Source organism: Drosophila simulans, chromosome 3R (assembly GCF_016746395.2).
Source record: "Drosophila simulans strain w501 chromosome 3R, Prin_Dsim_3.1, whole genome shotgun sequence".
NCBI classification, from domain to species: Eukaryota; Metazoa; Arthropoda; class Insecta; order Diptera; family Drosophilidae; genus Drosophila; species Drosophila simulans.
Genome location: NC_052523.2, coordinates 26,103,259 through 26,124,668, shown reverse-complemented (window position 1 = coordinate 26,124,668; position 21,410 = coordinate 26,103,259). Strand labels below are relative to the sequence as shown.

The window sequence follows — 21,410 nt, the reverse complement described above, 5'->3', positions numbered from 1 at the left end:
CATCAGTAAAATATATACAAAAATAATTCAAGGCTTTATTACCTGTACTTGCGTAGTTCCCAGCAAATTAAACGAAGACTATCGATAGTCCTGCGCTTCGATAACCGCACCGCTCAACGCTTCACACAACTGCAGCCATCGCCGTTTTACGGGCACGTGTAGAGTACAAAAGGTTCTTTTATTAATTGACTGTACATCTGTGTTCCAAGGCCTGCAAATGGAGTCCGAGTCGTTTTATGGTGAGTACCAGTGCCATTTGGGCTGGAAGAGCGCTCCAATAGCCATCCCAGACCCACGCTGCGAGCAGCTCCCCTCCAGCCGGCAAAAAGCAGTCTGAAATCCAACCCTTCTCGCCGTTCGTCCACTTCCAGGTGTCACACTCAGCGAGAAGGAGGCCATCGCACAGTTCGAGGTCCCAGATGTACCCGAGGAGTACATCGTCCACTCGCACAAGCTCATCATCAAACAGATTTCCCTCGGCCCAGAAGCGAAGACCGGCGAATTCAACGTTGTACAGGTGAGCCTCGATACAGGCAATTTGCCCCGAGCCGCAGGTCGTAAATTAAAAAACGGCATGTCTGATTTAACTCATCTCATATTTCGTGAAAAACTAGAAAATTTTACAGTGATAAAATTAACAAAAATGTAATATTTCTCTTCCAGGCGGAGACGAACATAAACGACGATGGCGAGAAGAAAACACTGAAGATCCCCATTGCCGTGCTGAAGGTCGGCGAGACCCGTAGCTTAAGACCAAATGTCGAGTTCCCCAACGGATCAGTGACCTTCAAACTGGTGCAGGGAAGTGGGCCCGTACACGTCTGCGGCAAGGTGAGCTTCATCCATCTATCTAGTTTATGTTCCTGTTACTAACAAATTGCCGTAACCTCAGGTCGAGATGAACTTTGGCGAGTTTGACGACGGTCAGATTTACGAGGAGTATTCGGACGAGGAGGAGGATAGCGAACTGGAATTCGACGAAGAAGCAGCTCCTCAGACGAACGGAAAGAGTAATAAGAAGAAGTAGAAACACATTACACTCCAGTAAGCTAACTAAATGATCCGAAAAAATAAAAACTTTATTACGACTTCAATTATGTAAAGAAACCACTATTAACAGGCACCATCGAATTATAATGACCTTTTGTTTTTGGTCTATATTATATGGAATTTTATTCATTCTGTGTTGCGTATGTTCAAATATGTCACTTAATGTAAACGAATTGTGGCAGTTTTGAGAAGAATGCTCACGGAAGATTAAAACAAAAGAAACCCACTGGGTTTTTGTGCTAGTTACAGGCTCGGGCCACCGAAATCTTCTGGCGTGGCACTCTGAAAGTATAGATTGGTTGGTTATTAGTATATCATTATGAAGTAGGAAGCTGAACGCCTACCGTATGTGAATCACTCTACGCCTCTCGTCACTGGGATGTATAAGGTCCAGTTTCTGGCTCCACTCAATCAGCTTCATTTCGTGGCGCAGCTTCTTGCGGTCGAAGTAAGATATGACGCAACTGATGGGAATCCAAAAGACTGCGGTGACGAGGACAACGGCCACTGAAAATAGGATTGACCAAGTGTGGCTTAGTAGGTATTTGGAGAGTGAAATATTTAAGATTGCAATACTTACTGACAATGTTGTCCTTGAGAAACCTCAAGGTCTTGGCCACATTTATCTCCTCGATGATGTCCCAGAAGCGCTCCACCACATCCTGTATGGTCTTTTCGCATACGCCCTGAAAGAAATCGCAGTTTAGCATGATTATGGTCAGTCTAAGGACTCAATTCACAAGCATACCTTGTTGCAGAATCCTGTGATGCAGGGTGTGCCATCGGGTAGGACATCAGGTGGCTCCACGGGGAAGCAAGTCTCATTGATGCTCATGCGACAGCAGCGCTTGCAGGCATCCGCGATGATATCACACATGCAGCTCTGGAGACCCTGGGTCTCGCAGTACGGCACGCATTTGCCATTCCGGCACTGACCGCGCTCCTGGCAGGTGGTTCCGTCCGCCATGGCCGGCGATTTGGGACACTCAGCGTGGGCCCCGGTGCAGCGAGCCTCCTGCTCGCAGGTGGCGTATTGCGCCTCGCGGCACTTCATTCCGGAGGCCATGAACTGGCAGTTCTGGCAGCACGGCGAATTCTTGTCGCTGCACATGGCTCCTTGGTTCCGACGCAGCTTGCAGTTCTTGTCGCAGCAGGAGTCGTTGTCCTCGGTGCCCAAAAGACCAGCATCGCACTGCTCGTCGCCCTCGACTCGCAGGTTGCCGCAGAAGGACTCTTCGGGCTCTGAAAAGCATCTGCCCGATTTGGCTTGCAGCACCTTACGGATGGAACGCAGGGAGCAGGGGGAGAATTTCTGTTAAGGAATAGGAAGTCATTAAAGAATTCTATTTGTGGAGGTACAGGAGAAGCATACCTTATTGTTCACATCGTAGCCACTGACGGAGTACGTGTACATGAGGAAACTGCCGCCTTGCGAGGCGCTGGGTGAGCACTCCGGAATGTCGGGGTCGTGCTCCGAGCCCCAGTTGTGTCCAAACTCATGGGCCGTGACCAGGTCAGCCTCCCTGGTGATGACCCGCTGACCATAGTGGTTGCGGGAGCTGCTCAGACCCGAGTTCAAGTACAGAGTGTAACCATTTTTGAAGTATTCTTGGAGACGAAAAGAAAATAAGTTAGTTTGGGATACATAACTTAAGGGTATACCAGAAACCCTCTTGGGATTTCATGGCACCCCTTAAAAGCAAGCTGAAAACAAAAGAAAAAGAAAACAAAGGAAACGAAAGTCTATAAGCCAAATGAAAAGGACAAACATGAGAGTCAACTGGGTGTAGCAACCTGGAGTGCAAATGCCGCCAACGGAGTTGCGACGGGGGGAGCCCACGTAGGCCAGGCCCAAAATGCCGCCTTCGAACTTGAGATCGGTAAAGAGATGGGCAAGGCAAAAGTCTTTGTGGCTGTACTCCCGGGAGAAGACCTAGCCGGTGAAATGGCCACGGAGGAGTCGGAGTTAAAGTGAGAGATACAAGAGTTAGATGACCATGAGGTAGAGCAGCTACACGAAAAGTGACGGGGCTTTGATGAAGTCAACTCACCTCCAGGAGATTGCGCACGTCCCACTTCTCACGGATCATATTGTAGTGTGCCTCGCCTCCTCGCAGTCTCGTGGGCTCCGAGTGCACCACGATCTTCTTGATCACGAAGCCCATGCCCTTGAATCCCTCCTGATCCGAGCGGTCCTGCCACACAGTGTCGTTGTAGATCTTGTGCACCCGATCGATGAGGCTTATCTAAAGATTAAAAGTTACTAGATGATAGAAGGTGGATTCTTTCAGGAGCTCACCAAGTAGTTAATGGTGGTCTTGGTGTTGCCTCCGCCCATTTCCTGAAAGAATCGGTAGTCTGCCACCAAGAGCAAGGGACAGCGGGTCTTGGTGGGCGTGTACTCGTACTGATCGGACTGACGCTTCTCCCTCGCGTGCAGCTCATTGTCCAGAGTATCACCGTGCTCCTTGTCCTCCAGCTCGAGACCCTCCTTGATGTAGCCACAGGTTTTGGGGGTGGCACCCGCCTCATTCTTGTGCACCTTCACATCCGAGGCCTTGTATGCCACCATGGTGTCCTTCTTGGCCTCCGGCAGGTGTCGCCAGGAGGGCTCAATGTGATAGGTTTCCTCCGGCAAATGAATGGACATGGTCATGGTGCCGTCTTCGATGTGGGCACGCACCGAGGACTCCAGTTCGCCAAACACCCGACCCGAATAGAAGCTATCATGATCTGCAGAGATTGTGGGTTTAGAATTATAATATTCATCTATAGATACTCATCTTACCCATATGCACCACCGTTTCGTTGCCATCCGCATCCACGGCGTAGGCCCTGAATTTGCTGTGCAGGACATCCCTGTGCGGATGCAGGATCAGCCGGAAGTTCTTGCCCAGCGTGGTGAACTCCACCTCCTTGATGGTGTTGAAGGGATTCGTGCTGTGCTTGGCACCCCTTTTCACCACCCTGTGCACCACATCGTCCTTGTGGAAAATTTCGTAGTGGCGCAGCGTCTTTTGCAGAGCAGCTAAGGGAAACAAAATGGACACTTTATCAAGATCCTGTCTTTTTATGGTCTATTTCTGTGCTCACCGCAATTCTCAACGAAAAGGCAGGCGAAAAAAACCGAGATAATTGCGAGGCCACAGCAACTAATGCATTTTGTAAACATTTTTTGTCGCCCGCTATTTCTGCATTATTGATTTTTACCGTTTGCAGTGTAACCGTGCACTTAACCGTTAGAAACGTACAACTGATGAAATAACGGTAGTCCCAAGGTCCTGTCAAAATCCGACAGTCTGGCAATATCGCGGATTTGAATTTAAAGTGAAATTATTATTTAAAAAATATAGGCATAAAGTATTACAAGTACTAGAGATAGTTATAGTTATTGAAGCAGTAATTCCACCATAAATTTTAAATTGCTTGTTAATTTGTATCCCTACTTTCGGTGCGGGGGAGAGCGAGGATCTGCGACCGCCGGAACAGGAGCCAGTTTGTTGTCCACGCCGTAGAACTGGCCATTCAGACTCTTTCGCCTCGGCTTGGGCATGCTAGAAGAGAATTGATATTTAACCGAGAGCTTCCTAACAAATGCTTAAGAAGATAACCCACTTGCTCACATTGGAGCCATACAAGGAGATGGTCACGTAGCTGCTGGGAACGTTATCTAAAAACTTCTGAAAGCGGCACCGCATATATTTGCTCTGGCGGCAGGAAAGATACGGGGTCAAGTGCTCGAATCTGTACTTAAAACTGGGCAGGACCACCCAGTTGTTGTCGGGTAGGTGGAGAAAGTCCCGCGGCGACTTATCCTCATCCACCTGGCGGCCCTTCTCCTCCGGCTTAAACTCCTTGATGAGCTGGTTGATGTCGAACTTTACCGGCCAACTGGTGAACGGTTCACAAATGGGATTCTGCATCTTGAGTGCCAACGAAACAAAGAAATAAATTTCCCCCGAACTCGAAACAGAATTAAACGGGCCTGCTGCCAATTGAACTTATTTTTGAAATTCCACTAAATTTTATATTTGGCTTAGTATTTAAATCGTTACATACATATATATTTTAAATGTACAAATTCAAATGAGAATACAAGTCACGGGGGACGAGGCCTATAAAAAGCACAGAGACAAAGGCCTTAAACCTAAAGTTGTAGTTAATAGCTCTAGCTAAGTGATCAATCTATTTCGGGGCTATTTCGGCCATGTTGGCCTCGAAGATGGCCGTGTTGATGCGGTGCTTGAGGGCGACAAGCACCTCCCGATTGCTGATGGCGCGCATCTCGTTGGCCACGTACTCTCCATACGTTGCGAACTCGTCGCGCGCTGGCGGCAGGCTGACAATGGTGGGCGGAGGTGGACTGGGGATGGCTTGGGCCTGGGCTGGTTTGGGCGGCGTGTTCACCTTGGGCAAGCGCAGGTTACTCATGGTTATTCCGGGCGAGGTGGTCAGCACACTGCTGGATGTGCCGTTGGCACTGCTTTCCAGTGCGGGGGACAGAATGGAGGTGGTGTTGTGCGATGCTGGACTGGCTTCGTAGTACATGCGTTTGACCGGCGGCGGATGCAGTTGCGTGTGCTCCTCAAAGTAGCTATCCTCGTGCCCACTCGACGTGTCCCGCCGCTGGATCTTAATGATTCGTGTGGGCATTACGTGCACCGAGCTGCTGCCCGTGCTTTGGGATGGTGTGGTCTGGTAGTGCAGTTCGCCGCTCTCGTTGGCCTGGAAGCTGACGGCTTCCACGGCGTTGCCCTGGTGGTGCAGGTCCATCAGAGTCTGATGGTGGTTCTCCAGCGGCTCCGTCTCTTCCTGTTCGTTGAGGCTCACAAAGCGGACACTCATCTCTTTCGCCTGCTTTGGCTTGACCTCCCCCTCCTCCAGCTCCGACTCATCAATGTCGTCCACGTCTTTGGTTGTCTCCTCGATGAGTTTCTCCAGCTCCTGGGCCCGACTGCTGGCGTGGTTCTTGCGGAGGTACTCCTCGTTCATGTTGGCGTTCGTGTTGCTGTTGTGATTGGCCGGCGTGCTGCTGTCGCTGTTATGATCGGCGGTGACCTCGCCCAGGACAAACTTGCGCTCGTCGCCCTGCAGATCCGCCTTCAGGCGACCTTTTGTGGAGCGGCAGGCGTAGGGCGAGCTGAGGAACACCAGGTTCTTGAATCCAAACCACTTGGAGTTGTAGGGCTCCTTGCGTTTCATGCGACTGATCTCGCGGTGGTACTGCGTTCGCAGCGTGTGGAACTTCTTCTCCAGCTCGTTGATCGGTATGTTCCCGCCCAGCACTTGGCTGACTTCGTTCAAGAGCCGCTGCTTGACGTCCTTCTTCCGGTACTCGTCGCAAGTCATGTCCCACAGCCCGCGTCGGCTGCGGTACTCACTGATCAGCTGCAGCGTCTTCTCGCGCGTCCACTCCATTTTTAGATCGCTGAGTCGGATCTGGCCGGGCAATCTAGAATCGGTGTCAGAACAATGGGCTGTCGGTGCTCCCTTTCTGTCGGGGAAGGGATCGCGCATTGGTTATCCGGCCACTAATATTAATAGACCACAGAAGTTACCTCGATGCGGATCGGGATCGTCTGTGTGCTCGGGAGCGGGAGCGGGAGCTGTGCTCTGGTTTATTTTTGCTACTCCAAACAGCAGCTGGTTGCGCTCTGCCGATGTCGCTGCGCCAATTGGCTGGCACGGACTAGCCGCCGCGCCCTGGAACGGGTTCCTAGAGGAGCTGGAAGGATGCTGGTTCCACTTCCATCGGCTATAATGCCTATTTGGTTTGTTTAAAGTGCACGAAAGTACAGCAGATTTCCGATTTCCACCCCCTTGCGCAAAAACAAACGCTGTGTATCCATCTTGGCTGCTATCGATGAATCGGTGGAGTCGATGAGACCGTATGCGTTGTGGAATGTGGTGGCTTTCGTCACTGAACTAATTATGTATTTTTAATATCTTGATGAGTCTCCTAAATCTTGAATTGTAATAAATAAAATAAAATCCAATCTTAAATAAAAACAAATATCTTGTTATTTAATAATAATTCATACCTGCACGATTCCATGCTGGTAACGAACGCGATTGTAATCGATATACGATATATGTATGGAAAGAACAAGCAACATAACAATAATAAATAAACGTGAAGAGCTCAGACTCAAATTTAAATTAATTATATTATCTTGAGAACTAAATTCACATGGGCATGATGGACAACAATGGCGTCGGCAAGCTGACAGAAGAATCTCTAAAACGGAAGGAGCGTCTGCAAAAACTCCGGGAGCAAGTGCAAAACAAAGGAGGAGACGCCGCCGACTCCAATGAAAAGTTACCCAAGTCAGCAATACAATGAAATGCTATTATGAATACCTATAAAACAGTTTCATATACCTTTGCAGACCAGTCTTCCGCAGCTACAAGCCCCAGAATGAGACCACCGATGGCGAGATTTTAGCACAGGAACCCACGGGCAACATAGAATCCGCTGTGGAGGATCAATTGAGCCTGCTCCAGCAGCCCATGGTGATCGATGAGATTGACATAACCAATTTAGCACCTCGCAAACCCGACTGGGATCTGAAGCGGGATGCCAGCAAAAAGTTGGAGCGACTGGAACGACGCACACAGAAAGCTATTGCTGAACTCATCCGTGAGCGACTGAAACTGAACCAAATGGAGGACATCAGCCAAGCGGTAAATGTGGCCACGGCTCATGCAGGTGAAAGTGTTCAGGAGGATTATGACTAGAGCTGAATAATACAACTAACTTTACTAAACTGGTACAAAAAACGAAAAAATGCATTAAGAATAAGTACAACTATCGCCGATTTTCTTTGCCCGTGGGTATTGCCAACCGTTCTTTTAGAATGAGGATTTCTGAAATAAGCAGGCTGTAAGTAGGTAAACTTAAAGATTGGGGTCTTAACTTACGTTTGGAATACTTCTGCTCCAGTCCCTGGGCAAACTTACGCATGGATTGCAATTGCTGGGGGATTTCCTCCCTCAGTTTTTCAATAGTTATTCGTGCCTCGCGCAGTTCATTCTCCCGCAGGGATAGTAGGCTCTCCTTGGCCTGAACCGCCTTCTCCTGCTGCAGAGCCACCTCGGTGCGCCAGGCAATGGTCTTTTTGTGGTTGAGCAGCTCCTGGCTTTGCTTGACGATTATCTGGTTCGCCTTGGAGATCTCCTCGGAGGCCATTTCCAAAGCCTGGCGCTTGGTGTGCAAGATCTTCTTCTCGGCCTCCAGTTCAGCGGCTAGGTTGGCCTGCAAAATTAAGAGGGATATACTCTTCTGATGCGCATTATCGTTTTATGCACATACTTTCTCCTTGTTCCCTTTTTGAATATGTTCCTGCAGCTCGGCAGTGTGCTGCTTGAGGTCCTCGATTTTGTACTCCAACTTGCGTTCCTGCTTCTTGACGTTGGCCACATCTCCGTGCAGTTTGTCATTTTGCTCTTTAAGGGTGCACACTCTCGCTTTGCAACAGGACAACTCCTCGGACAGGGTTTGACATCGTTTCTCGGCCTGCTCTTGGGCCGACTTTAGTTCTGCCTTCTCCAACGAAGCCTTGTCCAATTGGGCCTGAAAGCCGGAGATCGCTCTACGATTTCTCTCCAGCTCATTGCTGCGCTGCTCGTTTATTTTGGCCAGTTTTTCCTGGTATTGATGGACCTCTGCAGCATGCTTCTCCTCTAACATGCGAGTATTTTCGGATAGAGCTTCCCTGAGATTTTTGTTTTCCGTGGTCAACCTTTCCGTTTGCACGCGCTGTGCGTTGATTTCAGCCTGCATTTGCTGCATACTTTGCTCGAGAATATATTGCTTTTTGTGGGAGGCATCCAGCATGCTGTTTATGTAGAAGAGTACGGTGTTCAAGGGGGCAGAACGACAGGGCAGGCTAAGGTGAACCAGGTTCTTAAAGGAGCGTATTTCAACAAACTGAAGATAATAGTCATGGACCTCCCTGCCGGATGAAAGGTTCTGATCCCGTGCAGTAAGATGCAGCTCCAGTTTACCCGACTGGCAGTCCTTCAGCATTCGCACTACATTGTCAATGAACCCAGAGAATGATACATTCAGCGACTGATCCTGTTTGAGATCCTGAAAGGAGGCGCTGTCCACTGTGGTGATATACATGCGCCGTTGATCGGACTTCTCCGTTAATCTTAGTTGCTGTGGGGCAGAAGATGTATCGAAATTTGATCGGAGGAGGTCTTAACAATCATATTTACCAGCAGCTCCTTGAAGTCCACTCTCTCTGCGTACAGTAGACATGACCTTTTGCTAGACCGCGTCATGTCGCCATTGAAGCTCACTAGCATCTCTACGCTGGGCAGGATGTTCACCACGCTCTTGCCGTAGTCCATTTTGGCGGAGTAGCTATCCTCGCTCCCTGGAGGCCACATGACAGATCAGGCGCGTGAGAAACCTTATTTTTTAAAATTTTAAAATTTGTAAACAAAAGTGATGGCTTGCGTCTATCGATTTCGATAGCTACAGATATGGCCGTGGAAGTAGCCACCGCTGGTCACACTGCCGGTCAGGTGCAAAGTTGTCCATCTCCATTTCAATAAAAGAAAAAAACAGCGAAAAGTTGTAGAGAAAAATAAATACATGAATACTGTACGTAAGAGTTAAAGAGGCAGCGCCGCCGGATTGTCCATAGTAATCCGGAGTAATGCTAGCTTTATCCTGCAGACCGCCAAGGTGTTCGTCGGCAGCCTGCCGCGCTGCAAGCCGGAGGAGCTGCGTCGACTGTTCACCAACTATGGATCGGTCGTTGAGTGCGACGTGATGAACCGCTGCGCCTTCGTCCACCTGGAGAACACGGACATGGCGGAGGCGGCCATCGCCGCGCTGAATGGCACCATCTTCAAGGGCCAGCCCATCGTGGTGGAGGCGGGCAGGCCAAAGTACGGCCCAGGAGCTGGCAGTCGAGGTCAGCCGGGCTCTGGTGACAATCCGGGGCGCAGGCCTTCGCAGGGTAAGCTTTGAGTACTCCAAAGATCCAGCATCTAAGTATTTTAATCTTCCCCAGTTCAAGGTGGCGGAGCGGACAAGAGACCTCATGAATCAGGTACCAACTTCAAGCGCAACTTTCGTGAGGAAGTCGGTGACAGATACTCCAACGAAGGCCCAAGGAGCTCCAACTCCTCGGCCGCCAAATTTGGACCCGTGAGAAACGAGTCCAACTACAGACAACAGCGCAGTGCTCCATACTCAAAAGGACCACCGAACAATGAGTCTTCCAATCAGGGACAGGGATTTAGGAACAAATTTGCAGGTGGTGGCAAGTTCGGTGGAAGCGCGGGCAACGAGGGACGCTTCGGCAACAATCGGTTTCAACAGCGGGACAACAGTGGACCCCCGCCTGGCAGAAGAAACTTCAAGAACAGTCCAACCAGTGGATATAGAGGAGGAGGCAATACTAGTGACTTTCAGGGAGGCAGCTCCAGCAGTGTGGGAGGAGGATCCGTAAATCAGAGGGCCGGCGGCGGCGGACCAGGTCCAAGCAATATGCGACAGGATCGACGTGGATTTGCCCTGCCTGTAGAGCATCAGCAGCAGCAAATGGGCTTCGGACGCTTTGGCAATGGACCCATGAACTCTGGCAATCGTGGGACTAATGGGTAAGTTGAACATAAGATTGGCCTCCAAATTATATACAATATCTTGTTTTGCCATATAGAGGAAATCCACCAGGAGGACGTGGTTTCTTCAATGGAGGAGGAGGCGGATTCAATGACAGACGCGGTAGTAGTCACGAAACAAGCAGTCCCCAAGGAGGCCCAAGCAAGCGCGGAGGTTCAGGAGGTAGAAATCACAATCAGAATGACTTAAATGCATATCACTCGGAGTTTCCGCCTTTGGGCAGTGGCGGCGGAGGACCAGGCCAAAGAAACCGGTAGGTTCAACCATATCATCTGCATAAAAACCACTAACCGCCAATCATCGCCATTTTCAGCTTCAACGGACCCAGATCCGGGCCAAATATGGGCGGCAATAGAAGATTTTAAGCAAGTGCAATGCCGCAACGATATTTGCCAGTCCTCGTGTACTCCACTTAATAATGTAATAGCCGAATTTTGTTTTTCATTGTTCCGCGCGCAGAATCTTTTAGTTAAGCCAACAACGACGACTTTTAATTTGTCCTATAGCCGTGTACTTTTAAGACCAACATCAACAGTATATTTGTTATTCGTAGTCTAAGATTGTTTCGATATTTATGCAATACTTAAATAATCATATTTCTTGTGTGCAACTAGATACAAGTCAATCAATACAATCATAAACACCATTTGAGCTTTTGAATTTGCCCGCCAAAAGAGTACTGTTACGGACTAGGGTTGGTTGGGGACAACAATCGTTATCGAGACTTCGAAGCTTTGTGTGGTTATCAAACTTGTTCCCAAAATTATAAACAAAGAAATCGGAAATTTGGTAAATTTCAGACTGCCTGCTGTATATATGCGAACGACGAACGAACAGATCGCCAGTTATACGGTCGAGGTAAGGGAACTAATACCCGTTATAGACCAAGCGCCGTAACCTGTATTCGCATGCTCACATATGTTTTCCCGCAGTCGCTGTGGTTCACTTGTAACAAGTGTGGCTCTCAAAATGTGGAACCACCCAAGCCAGCGCTGGCTCATCTTGATCTGCGTGATATGTTTGCTGTCTCTTGCGCTGGCCAATTCGCTACACGGCTATGCTAATGCTGAAGGTCATCCAGTGGAAATTTCGGCCACATTGCCAGGCCAGCTGAAGTTTGTGCATGTCGTAAGAGTTTCTATGTCTCTGTGTGCGGAGCCCCCGCTATATCGGTTACGCTTTGCAGATATATCGCCACGGCGACAGAACGCCCGTGGATCCCTATCCCACGGACCCCTGGGGCGACAGGAAGTTCTGGCCCACCGGCTGGGGAGATTTGACCAATGTAAGTAAGGCTCGCTCTGTTGTCGGTCCCAGGTTAACCCCGATTTCACCTTCTAGTTGGGCAAGCAAGAGCACTACGACTTGGGAAAATGGCTGCGGAATCGCTATTCAAACCTCCTTCCGCCTCTATACTCCAACGAGAACATCTACGTTCAGTCCACCGACGTGGATCGCACATTGATGAGTGCCCAGTCGAATCTGGCTGGTCTCTACGAGCCGCAAGGGGAAGACATCTGGAACACAGACATCAACTGGCAACCCATACCCATTCACACCTCGCCTGAGAGGGTGGATCCCATACTGGCCGCTAAGGCACCTTGTCCTGCATATGACTATGAGCTGGCAAGCCTGGAGTCATCTCCAGAATTCAAGGCCTTGACCGAAAAACACCGAAATCTCTTTGCCTATTTGAGCGAAAAAGGCGGACGCCCCGTGAAGACCTTCATTGATGCCCAGTATTTGAATAACACCTTGTTCATTGAGAATCTGTACAACATGACACTGCCGGAGTGGACCAAAAAGGTTTACGGGAGAGAGGAGCTCACGTATGTAGCGAATTTCGCCTTCGCCATTAGCTCTTATACGCGAAAGCTGGCGAGACTAAAGGCGGGGCCTTTGCTGAAGGACATATTCCAGCGGTTTAAAGAGAAATCCTCCGGGAGCCTAAAGCCAGATCGTTCGATGTGGGTCTACAGTGCTCATGACACCACGGTAGCCAGCGTTTTAAATGCGTTGAAATTGTTTGAGGTAGGAGTTTGACAGTTTTTAAATGGGCAGCGGACTAAGTCTTTGTTTTTATTATCCCCAGCTCCACAGTCCGCCCTACACGGCGTGCATCATGATGGAGCTGCGTGTGGATGAGACCAACACCCCGTTGGTGTCTATTTTCTACAAGAACACCACAGCTGAACCCCTGCCTCTGGACATACCTGGTTGTGGGCCTTCCTGCCCGCTGGCCAAACTTGTGAACATATACGAGGATGTTCTGCCCATAGACTGGGAGCGCGAGTGCAAGCTATCCACGATGATGATGACTTATGAGGAGGCCAATCTTGGAACTGCGACGGGTAAGTTAACGGCAATTGGTTTTCAATGGAATTAAATCATCGAGTTTCCTTCTCCACCAGGCATTCTCATATTAATCGTAATTGCGCTGCTGTTCGCCAGCTATGGCCTCATGATCTACTACCGACGTCGCAACTACAAGCTGTATACCTCGTACTCTCAAATGGCTTAGCGGGATTCCCATGCCATGCAGTGGAAGGACCTACTTAAATCTGAATTAAGAGTCTTGCCCGCTCTCTAGTTGCCAACGTGATTTGCCTTTCTTAGTGTTTCCTATGTTGATTTTGAGTGGAAGTCATTGGAGTCTCAGGCGACAGTTGTTGTTATTCGTGGTTACTACTTAGTTAAGCCGTGCATTTCACACAAAGTCTGTTTGTATTGATTAGTTTTGTTAGTTTAAGTTTGTGCATTTGAAATGGAAAAACACAAGTTCGATAGCATTTAAATGGAGTAATAACTGCTTTTGTTGTTATTCAGTGAAAGATATGGAATACAAAGACTGTGAATAGCGATCTTGAAGTTGCATACATATATACATAACATATTTATACACATATACATTTTTATGAAATTATCATGGATGATAAATTTATTGTATTAAAATCGCTCAAATCAAAGACTTGTATGATGTTTGAGTTTATCGGAGCATAGTAAAGCTAAAGGGCTCTTGTCCAACGATATTTTTAGAGAAACTATTGACAAAATTGAACACTATGGTTCAAATCAAGAATTGCTTTTCTGTGTACGTTTGTTTGATTACGGAAGAAACAACGAATATTAGAACGAATGTTTTTGGGCTAGGAAGTTAAAGAGCTTAAACATTTGACATATTGAATATAAAACAATCTGCAAAAGTTGTTTATAAGGTAATCTTTGTGTGTCTACAGCTTATTGAGTTGTGTATTTGGAAAGCATACCTAAAAGACGGCTGTGTAAATAAGTTGGAGTTTTCCCGCCCGACGGCAAAACAGTTGAAATATGAATTATACTAGATTTGTTTATTCCGCATAAGCGACTTGCTTGCACTTAATTATGGTTAGACATAGATACAGTTAGGGTTACGGTTAGAATGCTTTAAGGCTATATACAACGTGGCTGAGAGCGGCGATATAATGTAGAACCTGTTTGCGGCGATGCGCCTGACTGACTGACTGAGATTGAAATGGACAGAATGGAGGAGTGGGAAAGATGAAGAGCCCCGCGATCGGCTCGCTGGCTGGCCGGCTTATCTGTAGGCCTTGTCATCCGAGTATATGATGTAGGGCTGGTGTTGGTGCGGATGCTGGTGCGTCAGGCTCTCGGCTCCATCGCCGTTTCCGCCGCCCGCTCCGCTGAAGTACGACATGCGGGACATGGTCGAGTAGGCAGCCGCTGCTGCAGCCACCTGCTGCTGCTGCTGTTGTTGCTGCTGCTGGCGCTGGGAGAGATTCTGGCTGGACTGGTGGATGGAGGCCGCCTTGTGGGGCAGGGTGGCGTGGTAGGGAGGCACCGCGTACAGGGCTGCTCCCGCTCCATTCTTGTAGTTGTACGCCGCATTGTGGGCTCCCATTTGCATGCCCGCCGGGATGCCAATCATGGTCGCGTTCTGCTGGTACTCCGCATTGCTCATGCGCAGCCTTATGATGCAGATGATGATGATGAGTATGGCTATGAAGGCCACCACTCCTCCCACGATGCCTATGATTAGGGTATCATCGTTGCTTATAATCGGGGACTGGGCCTTCATCAGCGGTGCCTTGGTCTTCATCTTCTTCAGACTGGGCGGCTGAGTGGGCTCCAGGCTCCAGATGATCAGTGGCTCCTCGGTGGTGGAACTGCTCCTGGTCACCAATTGGCTGGAAGTCTTCAGCAGGTGTGGCACTGATGAAGTGGGTCTTGAAGTGGAGGAAGTCATCCTTCGGGCATCACAGGTCAACTCATCATCCCCGACTTCAATGAGTTTCCGGTTGAGCAGGTAGGCAGGCGAGGCACACGTGACATCCGGCATACCGGAACTGGGCAACCACCTTCGCAGAGCTCGAGCATTGCAATCGCACACTATCGGATTGCTGGCCAATCCCTGGAGCTGCAGACTGGCCCTGCGATCTTCTAGAGCGTTTAAGAACTGTGGAACCAGCACTGTGATCTTGGACCCCTCGACATTCAGGCTCAAATGGGACGACCTCGGCACGGGGAAGAGCAATGCTGGGGGCAGGGCATTAAGGGAAGTGTTCCGCAGCTGGACGCTCAGATCATTGCTCTTCAGACCAGCCAGCGTGCCAGAGGATATGGACTTGAGTCGTTCACCTCTGATTCCCAGGCTCTTGAGTCGCGGATGCTTTAGCGGTTGTATCTGCTCGCTACCGATGCTAGAATCCTTTACTTCGATATCGAGGACCTCCAAACCGGGCAGGAGTTCCAGGATTCCCTGGAGGTCTAGGTAGCCAAGCAGTGGAAGATCATAGGCCTCCAAGCTGACCAGATTGGGCAGCTGCTTGAAGGCGTTCTTCTCGATCCTCGTGCACTGGGGCAGGTGGCTCAGGCGCATCGATCGCAGCATCTCCAGCTTGCCAAAGTTGGACTGAGAAACGATCTCAAAGCTGTTGTTGGACACGTCTAGGGATTGGAGCACCTGAAGTTGGGGCCAAGCCATGGAAAGATCTTCCAGGGATTCCAACTGATTGCTGGAGAGGTCAAGCGTTTCCAAAAGTGTCACCCTTTGGAACACCTCTGGTTTGACGTTCTTTAGCTTGTTGTGGGAGAGATTCAGGAACTGCAGGAAGGGTGTCTCCAGGAGTTCCAAGTTCTCAATGCCCGTGCCCGCCAGACTGAGCTCTCTGACTGTCTTGGGTTCGTTGAGGACATTGTGGACTGCCTTGGAACTCAAGGGATTAAAGGAAAGGTCAATCCTCTTGATGTTCACCATGATGCTGTCATCTCCTGGCAGCTCCTTGATCTTGTTATGGCTCAAATCCACTGAGGACACAAAGAAGAACTGTCTTTGCAAGGCATTCAATGGAGCGTATTCAAAGCGATTGTGGGCCAGGTTGATGTTCTCCAGCATCTGGAGCTTCGTGCGCTCGAAGACTCCATCCGACAGCTCCGACAGGCGGTTGCCCTCCAGGTTGAGCTGCTCCAATCGAACCAAACCCTCAAAAGTTCGCTCTCCAATGCGATCCAAATTGTTGTTGGCCAGATCCAGGATCTGCAGTTGGGTGGAATTGTGGAAGGCCATTTCGCTGACCATGTCCAGTTGATTGTTGGCCACTAGTAGGACGCGCAGGCGTGGCAAGCGGGCAAAGTCGAGTTCCTCAATGGTCTTCAACTGGTTGTGGGACAAGTCGATGTGCTCCAGGTATTGCAGGGTGGAAATTAGTTCGGCCGGGAAGAAGGAAAACTTGTTATTGGCTGCGCGAATTTCCCTTAGTCTCGGATGGATTCGGAAGGAGGAGGGAAACAGGTAGCTCAGCTGGTTATCCGAAATGTCCAGCTCCTCTATTCCCGTTCCCGTATTGAAGTACTCGCCCTTGAAGGCGGACAGCTGATTACCATGGAGATCCAGCTTCTGGAGCTTCATCACATTCACGAAGGCTCCAGATCGAATGGATCCAATGCGGTTGTTGGATAGATCAATGGAGCTAATGTTCCACAGGTTCACAAAGCTGCCATCCTGGAGCTCCTGCAGCTGGTTATCATTGAGGTAAATATGCTTGAGATCCTGCAAGCCGGCCAGAAGGTCACCACTTATCTGCCGAATGTTGCACCGACTCAGATCGATGACCTGCAGGCGATCCAAGGGCTTGAAGAGAGCTCCAGTCAGAGGAGTCAGGTGATTGCCGCTCAGGTTGAGGGACTGCAGGTTCTCCAGTTCCTCGAATATGGTACTTGGCAACTCCGTCAGCGTATTGCCACTAAGGTCCAGACTTCTCAGCTCCGGCAGCACCCAGGGAGCTCCGCCCAGACCCGTCAGTCTGTTCTGCGACAGCTTCAGGGCCATCAAAGTGCTCTCCAGTCCGGCAAATGTGTCCGCATTGATCACAGCTAAGGAATTTCCAGACAGATCCAGGGTGTGCAGGCTGCTGAACATCTGGAAGCTGCCGGGCGGCAGTTCCCGAATGACATTCCTTGACAGGGATAGCGTTGTTATATCGCCCGCCTGGAGCGATCCAAGGATCTCCGCGGAAAGAGCAGCCACTCGATTGTAGTCCAACTGGAGGGATGTCAGTTGAGGCAGGCGACCCAGAGCACTGCCGGGCACCAACAGGATATTGTTGTCCTTGATGATGAGGGTCTGCAGGCTGTCCAATCCCTCCAAGGCGTCGTCTTCGATCTGGTCAGGATTTTCAATTGTTTAAACATGGACTTAGGGCTTAATCAATATGGGCATACCGTTCTCAAGGAGTTTAAGCTGAGGTCCAGATACTTCAGAGCACCCATCTCCCGGAATGTTCCTGGTGTAATGCTGGTTATGGTGTTGCGACTGATGTCCAAGCTTTCCAAGCTCCTTACCACCTGCATGTGGGTGTAGTCCAATTGCTGAAGGAGAATATACGTTAATGATTGGGCTCATCAGTCAGCTGTTCTGATAAAAACATACCTGCAGCATATTCGAGGACAGATTAAGGTGCTTCAATCCGGGAACGGCGGCCAGTGCCACCGTGGGAAACTGACCGAAGAAGTTCTCGGACAGATCCAGTTTCTGCAGAGACTGCAGCTTCTCGAAGACGTCGCTGTTGAGGTGACTGATCCGATTCCCGGCCAGCTTGATCTCCCGGATCTTCTGCAGTCCCTTGAAGGCCAGACTGTCGATGCTGCGGATGACATTGTGGCGAAGATCGATGATCTCCAGCTGCCGCTGGGCATTGAATGAGTCCGCGAGGAGTGATCCTGAGAAAAGATTTCACGATTAATTATACTACTATAAAGTGCCGCTTTAATTGGTGAAGTAATAGGCTAAGAATTAATTGTTTATGCGAATTCAAGGTGCCAGGTAATTGCTTTCTTTGCGATCAAGATGTCTGATTTCACTTTCAATTATTCGAGTTGCGGCTTTGATTGCACACCCAGTTGTTAACCAAGCATTTAATTGGCTAATCGGTCTTACCAATCTGGTTCTGGCGCAGCGACAGGTGTCTCAGGGCACTTGGGCCATTGAGAGAGTTGGTGGGCACCGATTGCAGGCTATTGCGATCGATGTAGAACTCCTTCAGATCCACACAGCCCTTGAGAAGACCCTCCTCGATCTGCTTGATCTTGTTTCCGGACAAGTCCAGGATACGCAGGTTCTTCAGCACATGCAGTTCGGCGGTGGAGAAGATGGGATTCAGATTGTCGCCCAACAAATTGTTCGCCAGTCGCAGTTCGTTCAGCGAATCCTTGAGGCCATCGAATGCCTTCTCCGGAATCCTTCGGATGAGATTGTAGGACAGATCCAGCTCCTCAATGGTCAGTTTGAGTTGACCAAAAGTCTGCGATTGGAGGGATTAAGTATTGCTTATTGGTTAAATTGCCAACTTATAGAAATTCGATATATGTGTCAAATCGGTAAGAAATAAGATCTGATTGACCTCCATTTGGAGGCATTTATTGTGTGAGATCATCGAAGAGTGTCGAAATCGCCGATCTCTTCACAGCCTCACGGCTTATCTCCATTCGATTGCGACACTCACCTGGGCGGGCAGCACCTGTTGGCCGCTGTGACGTTGCGTATACGCCACGATGGGCGCTCCATACGGCAGTTGGGGGGCATCGCCGTGGAAGACAACGCGATCGCAGTCCATGGCCACGGCTCCCAGTTGGCCAGTCGCCGCAAACGGAACCACATTGCACCTGTAATTGTCGTCAGGCCGTGGCAGGTGATTGCAGAAAAACAAAGCCAAATGAAATTGCAGTTGGCGGTAATTTAGTGATATTAAAATAATGCCCGACCGACGGCGGAAATTCGCTGTCGCTTTTGCCATGGTGACCACTGAGTGAATGGTATACTGTGGTCTAAGTGCTATGAGACTCACCTGCATGGCAGACGGAGGGCGGGGCTGAGCTCCGGACAGGGGCGCCAGGCGAGGATTGGGTGGGCTAGGTGGGCGACGCAGGCCAGGAGAAGCAGCAGGAAACGCCCTCCGTTTGGCAGCTGCTTCCACGCTTCCATGTCGCTGCAATTGAGGAGTGACACTATTATTACTGGGTTTCTGGCCCGATCGGATTTGGCCGCGCTGGTAGAAACTCGTTTCGAGAGGAGATCTCTACTCCGCATCGTATTTGGTCATTTGGCCATTATCGCCGCGTTCGCTTAGAACGTTTGATTTGCATACCGATCTCCGGCATCTCCGGCTATTTCGATACCAGCCGCATACTTGGGCCCAACAACAATGCTCCAATGGCCAAGGTCCGATCGAAAGAACGAAGGCTATAATCAAGCGATCTGGCCAACAAAGAGCCACGATTGCCCACGAGTGGTATGGGTAATTTTGGTTGGCTTGGACAAATTAGAGGCATTTGTTGTCGTCTTATTCGTCATTCTAAACAGCGGAGGTGTGGATCTAATCTGTTTTGCTGTCTATATGCCATGTATATGCTAAAAGTAACTATAAAAAACCTTACTACGCTCAATTCATGAATATACTTCTTTTGGGCCATCAGCGAAATTCCAGTTTATGCTTGATAAGTAAGCGCAAATTACTAGAGCAAACAGTAGAGCTTCCTTAAGCGAACACATCTCAGCTATCAGAATCTAAAATCGAGTTAAGGTAATGAAATTCCTTGTTCATAATCCAACCTCCAGGCATTTGTATCTCAAAGTTCTTTGATAAATGTTCTTTGATAAATACAATTTACAAATGAATGAATGAGAATCTCTAGAAAAGATTGTTATAGATAACTCCCTCTCCGGCCTTTTGTTTTATATATGATAAATTATTTACGATATGAAGTAAGTCAACCCATCACTTCATAAAAACCACAACTGAATGCATAATCACTTGCTGAATTTCGAGTTCCGAGAAGTTCGAATCTAAAGTTTCTATACAAAACGCCTTTGGAGCGCAAGAGCGGTTCGGTGAGCCATGATCTTTGGATTCTCGGCACTTGGGACCTGGATTCTTGGTTCTCACTCTCGCAGCATTAGCTGTACCGTTATTGGTAGTACGGTCGGCGGTTGGTGGTTGTTGGCCGTGTTCATTGGTTACTGTTTGCTTTTTAATGCGCACTGACAATACAAAAAAAAAGAAGAAATACTTTTGCGTCTGGCCGTATTTCTATTTGCATTACTTTCGGCTCTGCGTTTTCAACGTTACTTGTGCTATTTACTCTGCGGTCCATGGGCAAATCATGGTAGGTATTTGGCCAGTCTGTTGGCCAAATACACGGCTATCCGCTGACAAACAAGCCAGTTAACGTATGTAAATTTATAGAGACCATAAAGCGGGCTTTCAAAACCCAAATCTCCCCGAAATCGCTGTTTTGCTCATTGAAATGCATGGGCGATGTGCGATTCAATTCGATCCCATCCGATCCAAAGCGATCCGATGTGGTGGACAGCTTCAAGGTTGCATTGCCACACGGAATGGGTTCGAACTGGGATGGGATGGGATGGGATCGGAGTGGAGTGGATCCACTTCTGGTTCCACAGACACCGATGCAGATCGAGATACATCTGTAAGAGATACAGGTTCAGTTCGCGTTGCGTGTAAACGCTTGATGGGAAATATGCTAATCACAGACATCTCGGTTTTTCTCCTCGCGCAACCTGTTTCATTATATTTTTGATTTATACTCTTGGCTTACATTTTCCGTTTCTGTTTTGGGCGCTGCTTGTAAATTGCACTTCAAACTTTTCGTGGCCTGGGAACTTGGCAGCTTGGCGGTCTTTTGTTTTTGTCGCTGCTTTGGGTTCGGGGATTGCACAAGTTGGCGATGCCGTGTTTACGTTTGTTTTTGCCCAGTTCTCTTTTGTTATACACAAAAAGAAAGCTCCGCTCGGGAAGAATGTTTTCCCAGAGAGATGGCCTCTGGCACACACTTGCACACGCGCACACACTGGCCACCGCGGAAAAATGCAGACAAACCACTAAAACGGGCCGCTCGAGGGGCGGGGGGCGTGGTAATTAAGCCGCAACAAAAACAAGTACGGCTGTCTGCGCATGCGCAGCGGTAACAATTCGCAGCCTTCGCGTTGCGTTCTCCGCCCGCCGGAGGTTCGCTTCTCCCAAACTGAACGCTAGTCACTAGAATCCGGTCTGAATGGGCCAGCTCTTTCCACTTCCGCCAAGTCCGATCCGTCGGAGCGCCGCAACTCAACTGAAGCTGCCCGAAAGCCGAGCTCACTGGGCTTCGCTTTGGGCCAGCTCTCTGCGCTGGAGCCGCTCTGCAGGGGAAACTGGTTTCCCCCATC

The 21,410-nt window shown here is 49.3% G+C and overlaps 9 protein-coding genes across 10 annotated transcripts; 4 read left to right on the top strand and 5 right to left on the bottom strand.

The window, feature by feature from the left end:
- The first annotated feature begins 70 nt into the window (after window positions 1-70).
- Window positions 71-1,094, top strand: LOC6730155 (nucleoplasmin-like protein). Its single transcript, XM_002105410.4, has 4 exons — window positions 71-239; window positions 372-517; window positions 664-831; window positions 893-1,094. The coding sequence occupies exons 1-4, from the start codon at window positions 218-220 to the stop codon at window positions 1,025-1,027; spliced, it is 471 nt and encodes a 156-aa protein (XP_002105446.1). The 5' UTR covers window positions 71-217; the 3' UTR covers window positions 1,028-1,094.
- On the bottom strand, window positions 1,062-4,283 carry LOC6730154 (ADAM 17-like protease). Its single transcript, XM_016177823.3, has 10 exons — window positions 4,144-4,283; window positions 3,839-4,078; window positions 3,350-3,783; window positions 3,102-3,296; window positions 2,845-2,983; window positions 2,423-2,658; window positions 1,799-2,362; window positions 1,631-1,736; window positions 1,395-1,557; window positions 1,062-1,332 (listed from the first exon to the last, which is right to left on the bottom strand). The coding sequence occupies exons 1-10, from the start codon at window positions 4,220-4,222 to the stop codon at window positions 1,290-1,292; spliced, it is 2,199 nt and encodes a 732-aa protein (XP_016036918.1). The 5' UTR covers window positions 4,223-4,283; the 3' UTR covers window positions 1,062-1,289.
- Window positions 4,284-4,490: 207 nt separating this feature from the next.
- LOC6730153 lies at window positions 4,491-5,050 on the bottom strand. The gene is made up of 2 exons (XM_002105408.4): window positions 4,666-5,050; window positions 4,491-4,604 (listed from the first exon to the last, which is right to left on the bottom strand). The coding sequence occupies exons 1-2, from the start codon at window positions 4,971-4,973 to the stop codon at window positions 4,493-4,495; spliced, it is 420 nt and encodes a 139-aa protein (XP_002105444.1). The 5' UTR covers window positions 4,974-5,050; the 3' UTR covers window positions 4,491-4,492.
- A 1-nt stretch (window position 5,051) lies between these two features.
- LOC6730152 lies at window positions 5,052-6,947 on the bottom strand. The gene is made up of 2 exons (XM_016177822.3): window positions 6,609-6,947; window positions 5,052-6,544 (listed from the first exon to the last, which is right to left on the bottom strand). The coding sequence occupies exon 2, from the start codon at window positions 6,466-6,468 to the stop codon at window positions 5,236-5,238; it is 1,233 nt and encodes a 410-aa protein (XP_016036917.1). The 5' UTR covers window positions 6,469-6,544; window positions 6,609-6,947; the 3' UTR covers window positions 5,052-5,235.
- A 164-nt stretch (window positions 6,948-7,111) lies between these two features.
- On the top strand, window positions 7,112-7,858 carry LOC6730151 (coiled-coil domain-containing protein 12). The gene is made up of 2 exons (XM_002105406.4): window positions 7,112-7,377; window positions 7,440-7,858. Exons 1-2 carry the CDS (start codon window positions 7,241-7,243, stop codon window positions 7,786-7,788), a joined length of 486 nt encoding a protein of 161 aa, XP_002105442.1. The 5' UTR covers window positions 7,112-7,240; the 3' UTR covers window positions 7,789-7,858.
- On the bottom strand, window positions 7,779-9,463 carry LOC6740637 (spindle assembly abnormal protein 6 homolog). The gene is made up of 4 exons (XM_016171072.3): window positions 9,274-9,463; window positions 8,363-9,214; window positions 7,972-8,305; window positions 7,779-7,917 (listed from the first exon to the last, which is right to left on the bottom strand). The coding sequence occupies exons 1-4, from the start codon at window positions 9,445-9,447 to the stop codon at window positions 7,859-7,861; spliced, it is 1,419 nt and encodes a 472-aa protein (XP_016036916.1). The 5' UTR covers window positions 9,448-9,463; the 3' UTR covers window positions 7,779-7,858.
- Window positions 9,464-9,523: 60 nt separating this feature from the next.
- Window positions 9,524-11,339, top strand: LOC6730150 (RNA-binding protein lark). The gene is made up of 5 exons (XM_016174219.3): window positions 9,524-9,664; window positions 9,740-10,025; window positions 10,080-10,671; window positions 10,731-10,946; window positions 11,007-11,339. The coding sequence occupies exons 1-5, from the start codon at window positions 9,656-9,658 to the stop codon at window positions 11,056-11,058; spliced, it is 1,155 nt and encodes a 384-aa protein (XP_016036915.1). The 5' UTR covers window positions 9,524-9,655; the 3' UTR covers window positions 11,059-11,339.
- A 59-nt stretch (window positions 11,340-11,398) lies between these two features.
- On the top strand, window positions 11,399-13,661 carry LOC6730149 (prostatic acid phosphatase). Of its 2 annotated transcripts, XM_016174226.3 has the most exons (6): window positions 11,399-11,551; window positions 11,626-11,821; window positions 11,880-11,978; window positions 12,035-12,724; window positions 12,786-13,044; window positions 13,105-13,661. In XM_016174226.3, the coding sequence occupies exons 2-6, from the start codon at window positions 11,663-11,665 to the stop codon at window positions 13,212-13,214; spliced, it is 1,317 nt and encodes a 438-aa protein (XP_016036914.1). In that variant the 5' UTR covers window positions 11,399-11,551; window positions 11,626-11,662; the 3' UTR covers window positions 13,215-13,661. The 2 variants fall into 2 exon arrangements, with proteins under 2 accessions (XP_016036914.1, XP_016036913.1); XM_016174225.2 differs by lacking the exon at window positions 11,399-11,551 and having other exon boundaries at window positions 11,612-11,821.
- Window positions 13,662-14,019: 358 nt separating this feature from the next.
- Window positions 14,020-21,353, bottom strand: LOC6730147 (protein artichoke). Its single transcript, XM_016177821.2, has 7 exons — window positions 20,804-21,353; window positions 19,033-19,173; window positions 18,691-18,850; window positions 18,126-18,489; window positions 17,619-17,908; window positions 17,411-17,557; window positions 14,020-17,351 (listed from the first exon to the last, which is right to left on the bottom strand). The coding sequence occupies exons 2-7, from the start codon at window positions 19,167-19,169 to the stop codon at window positions 14,268-14,270; spliced, it is 4,182 nt and encodes a 1,393-aa protein (XP_016036912.1). The 5' UTR covers window positions 19,170-19,173; window positions 20,804-21,353; the 3' UTR covers window positions 14,020-14,267.
- Window positions 21,354-21,410: the final 57 nt, after the last annotated feature.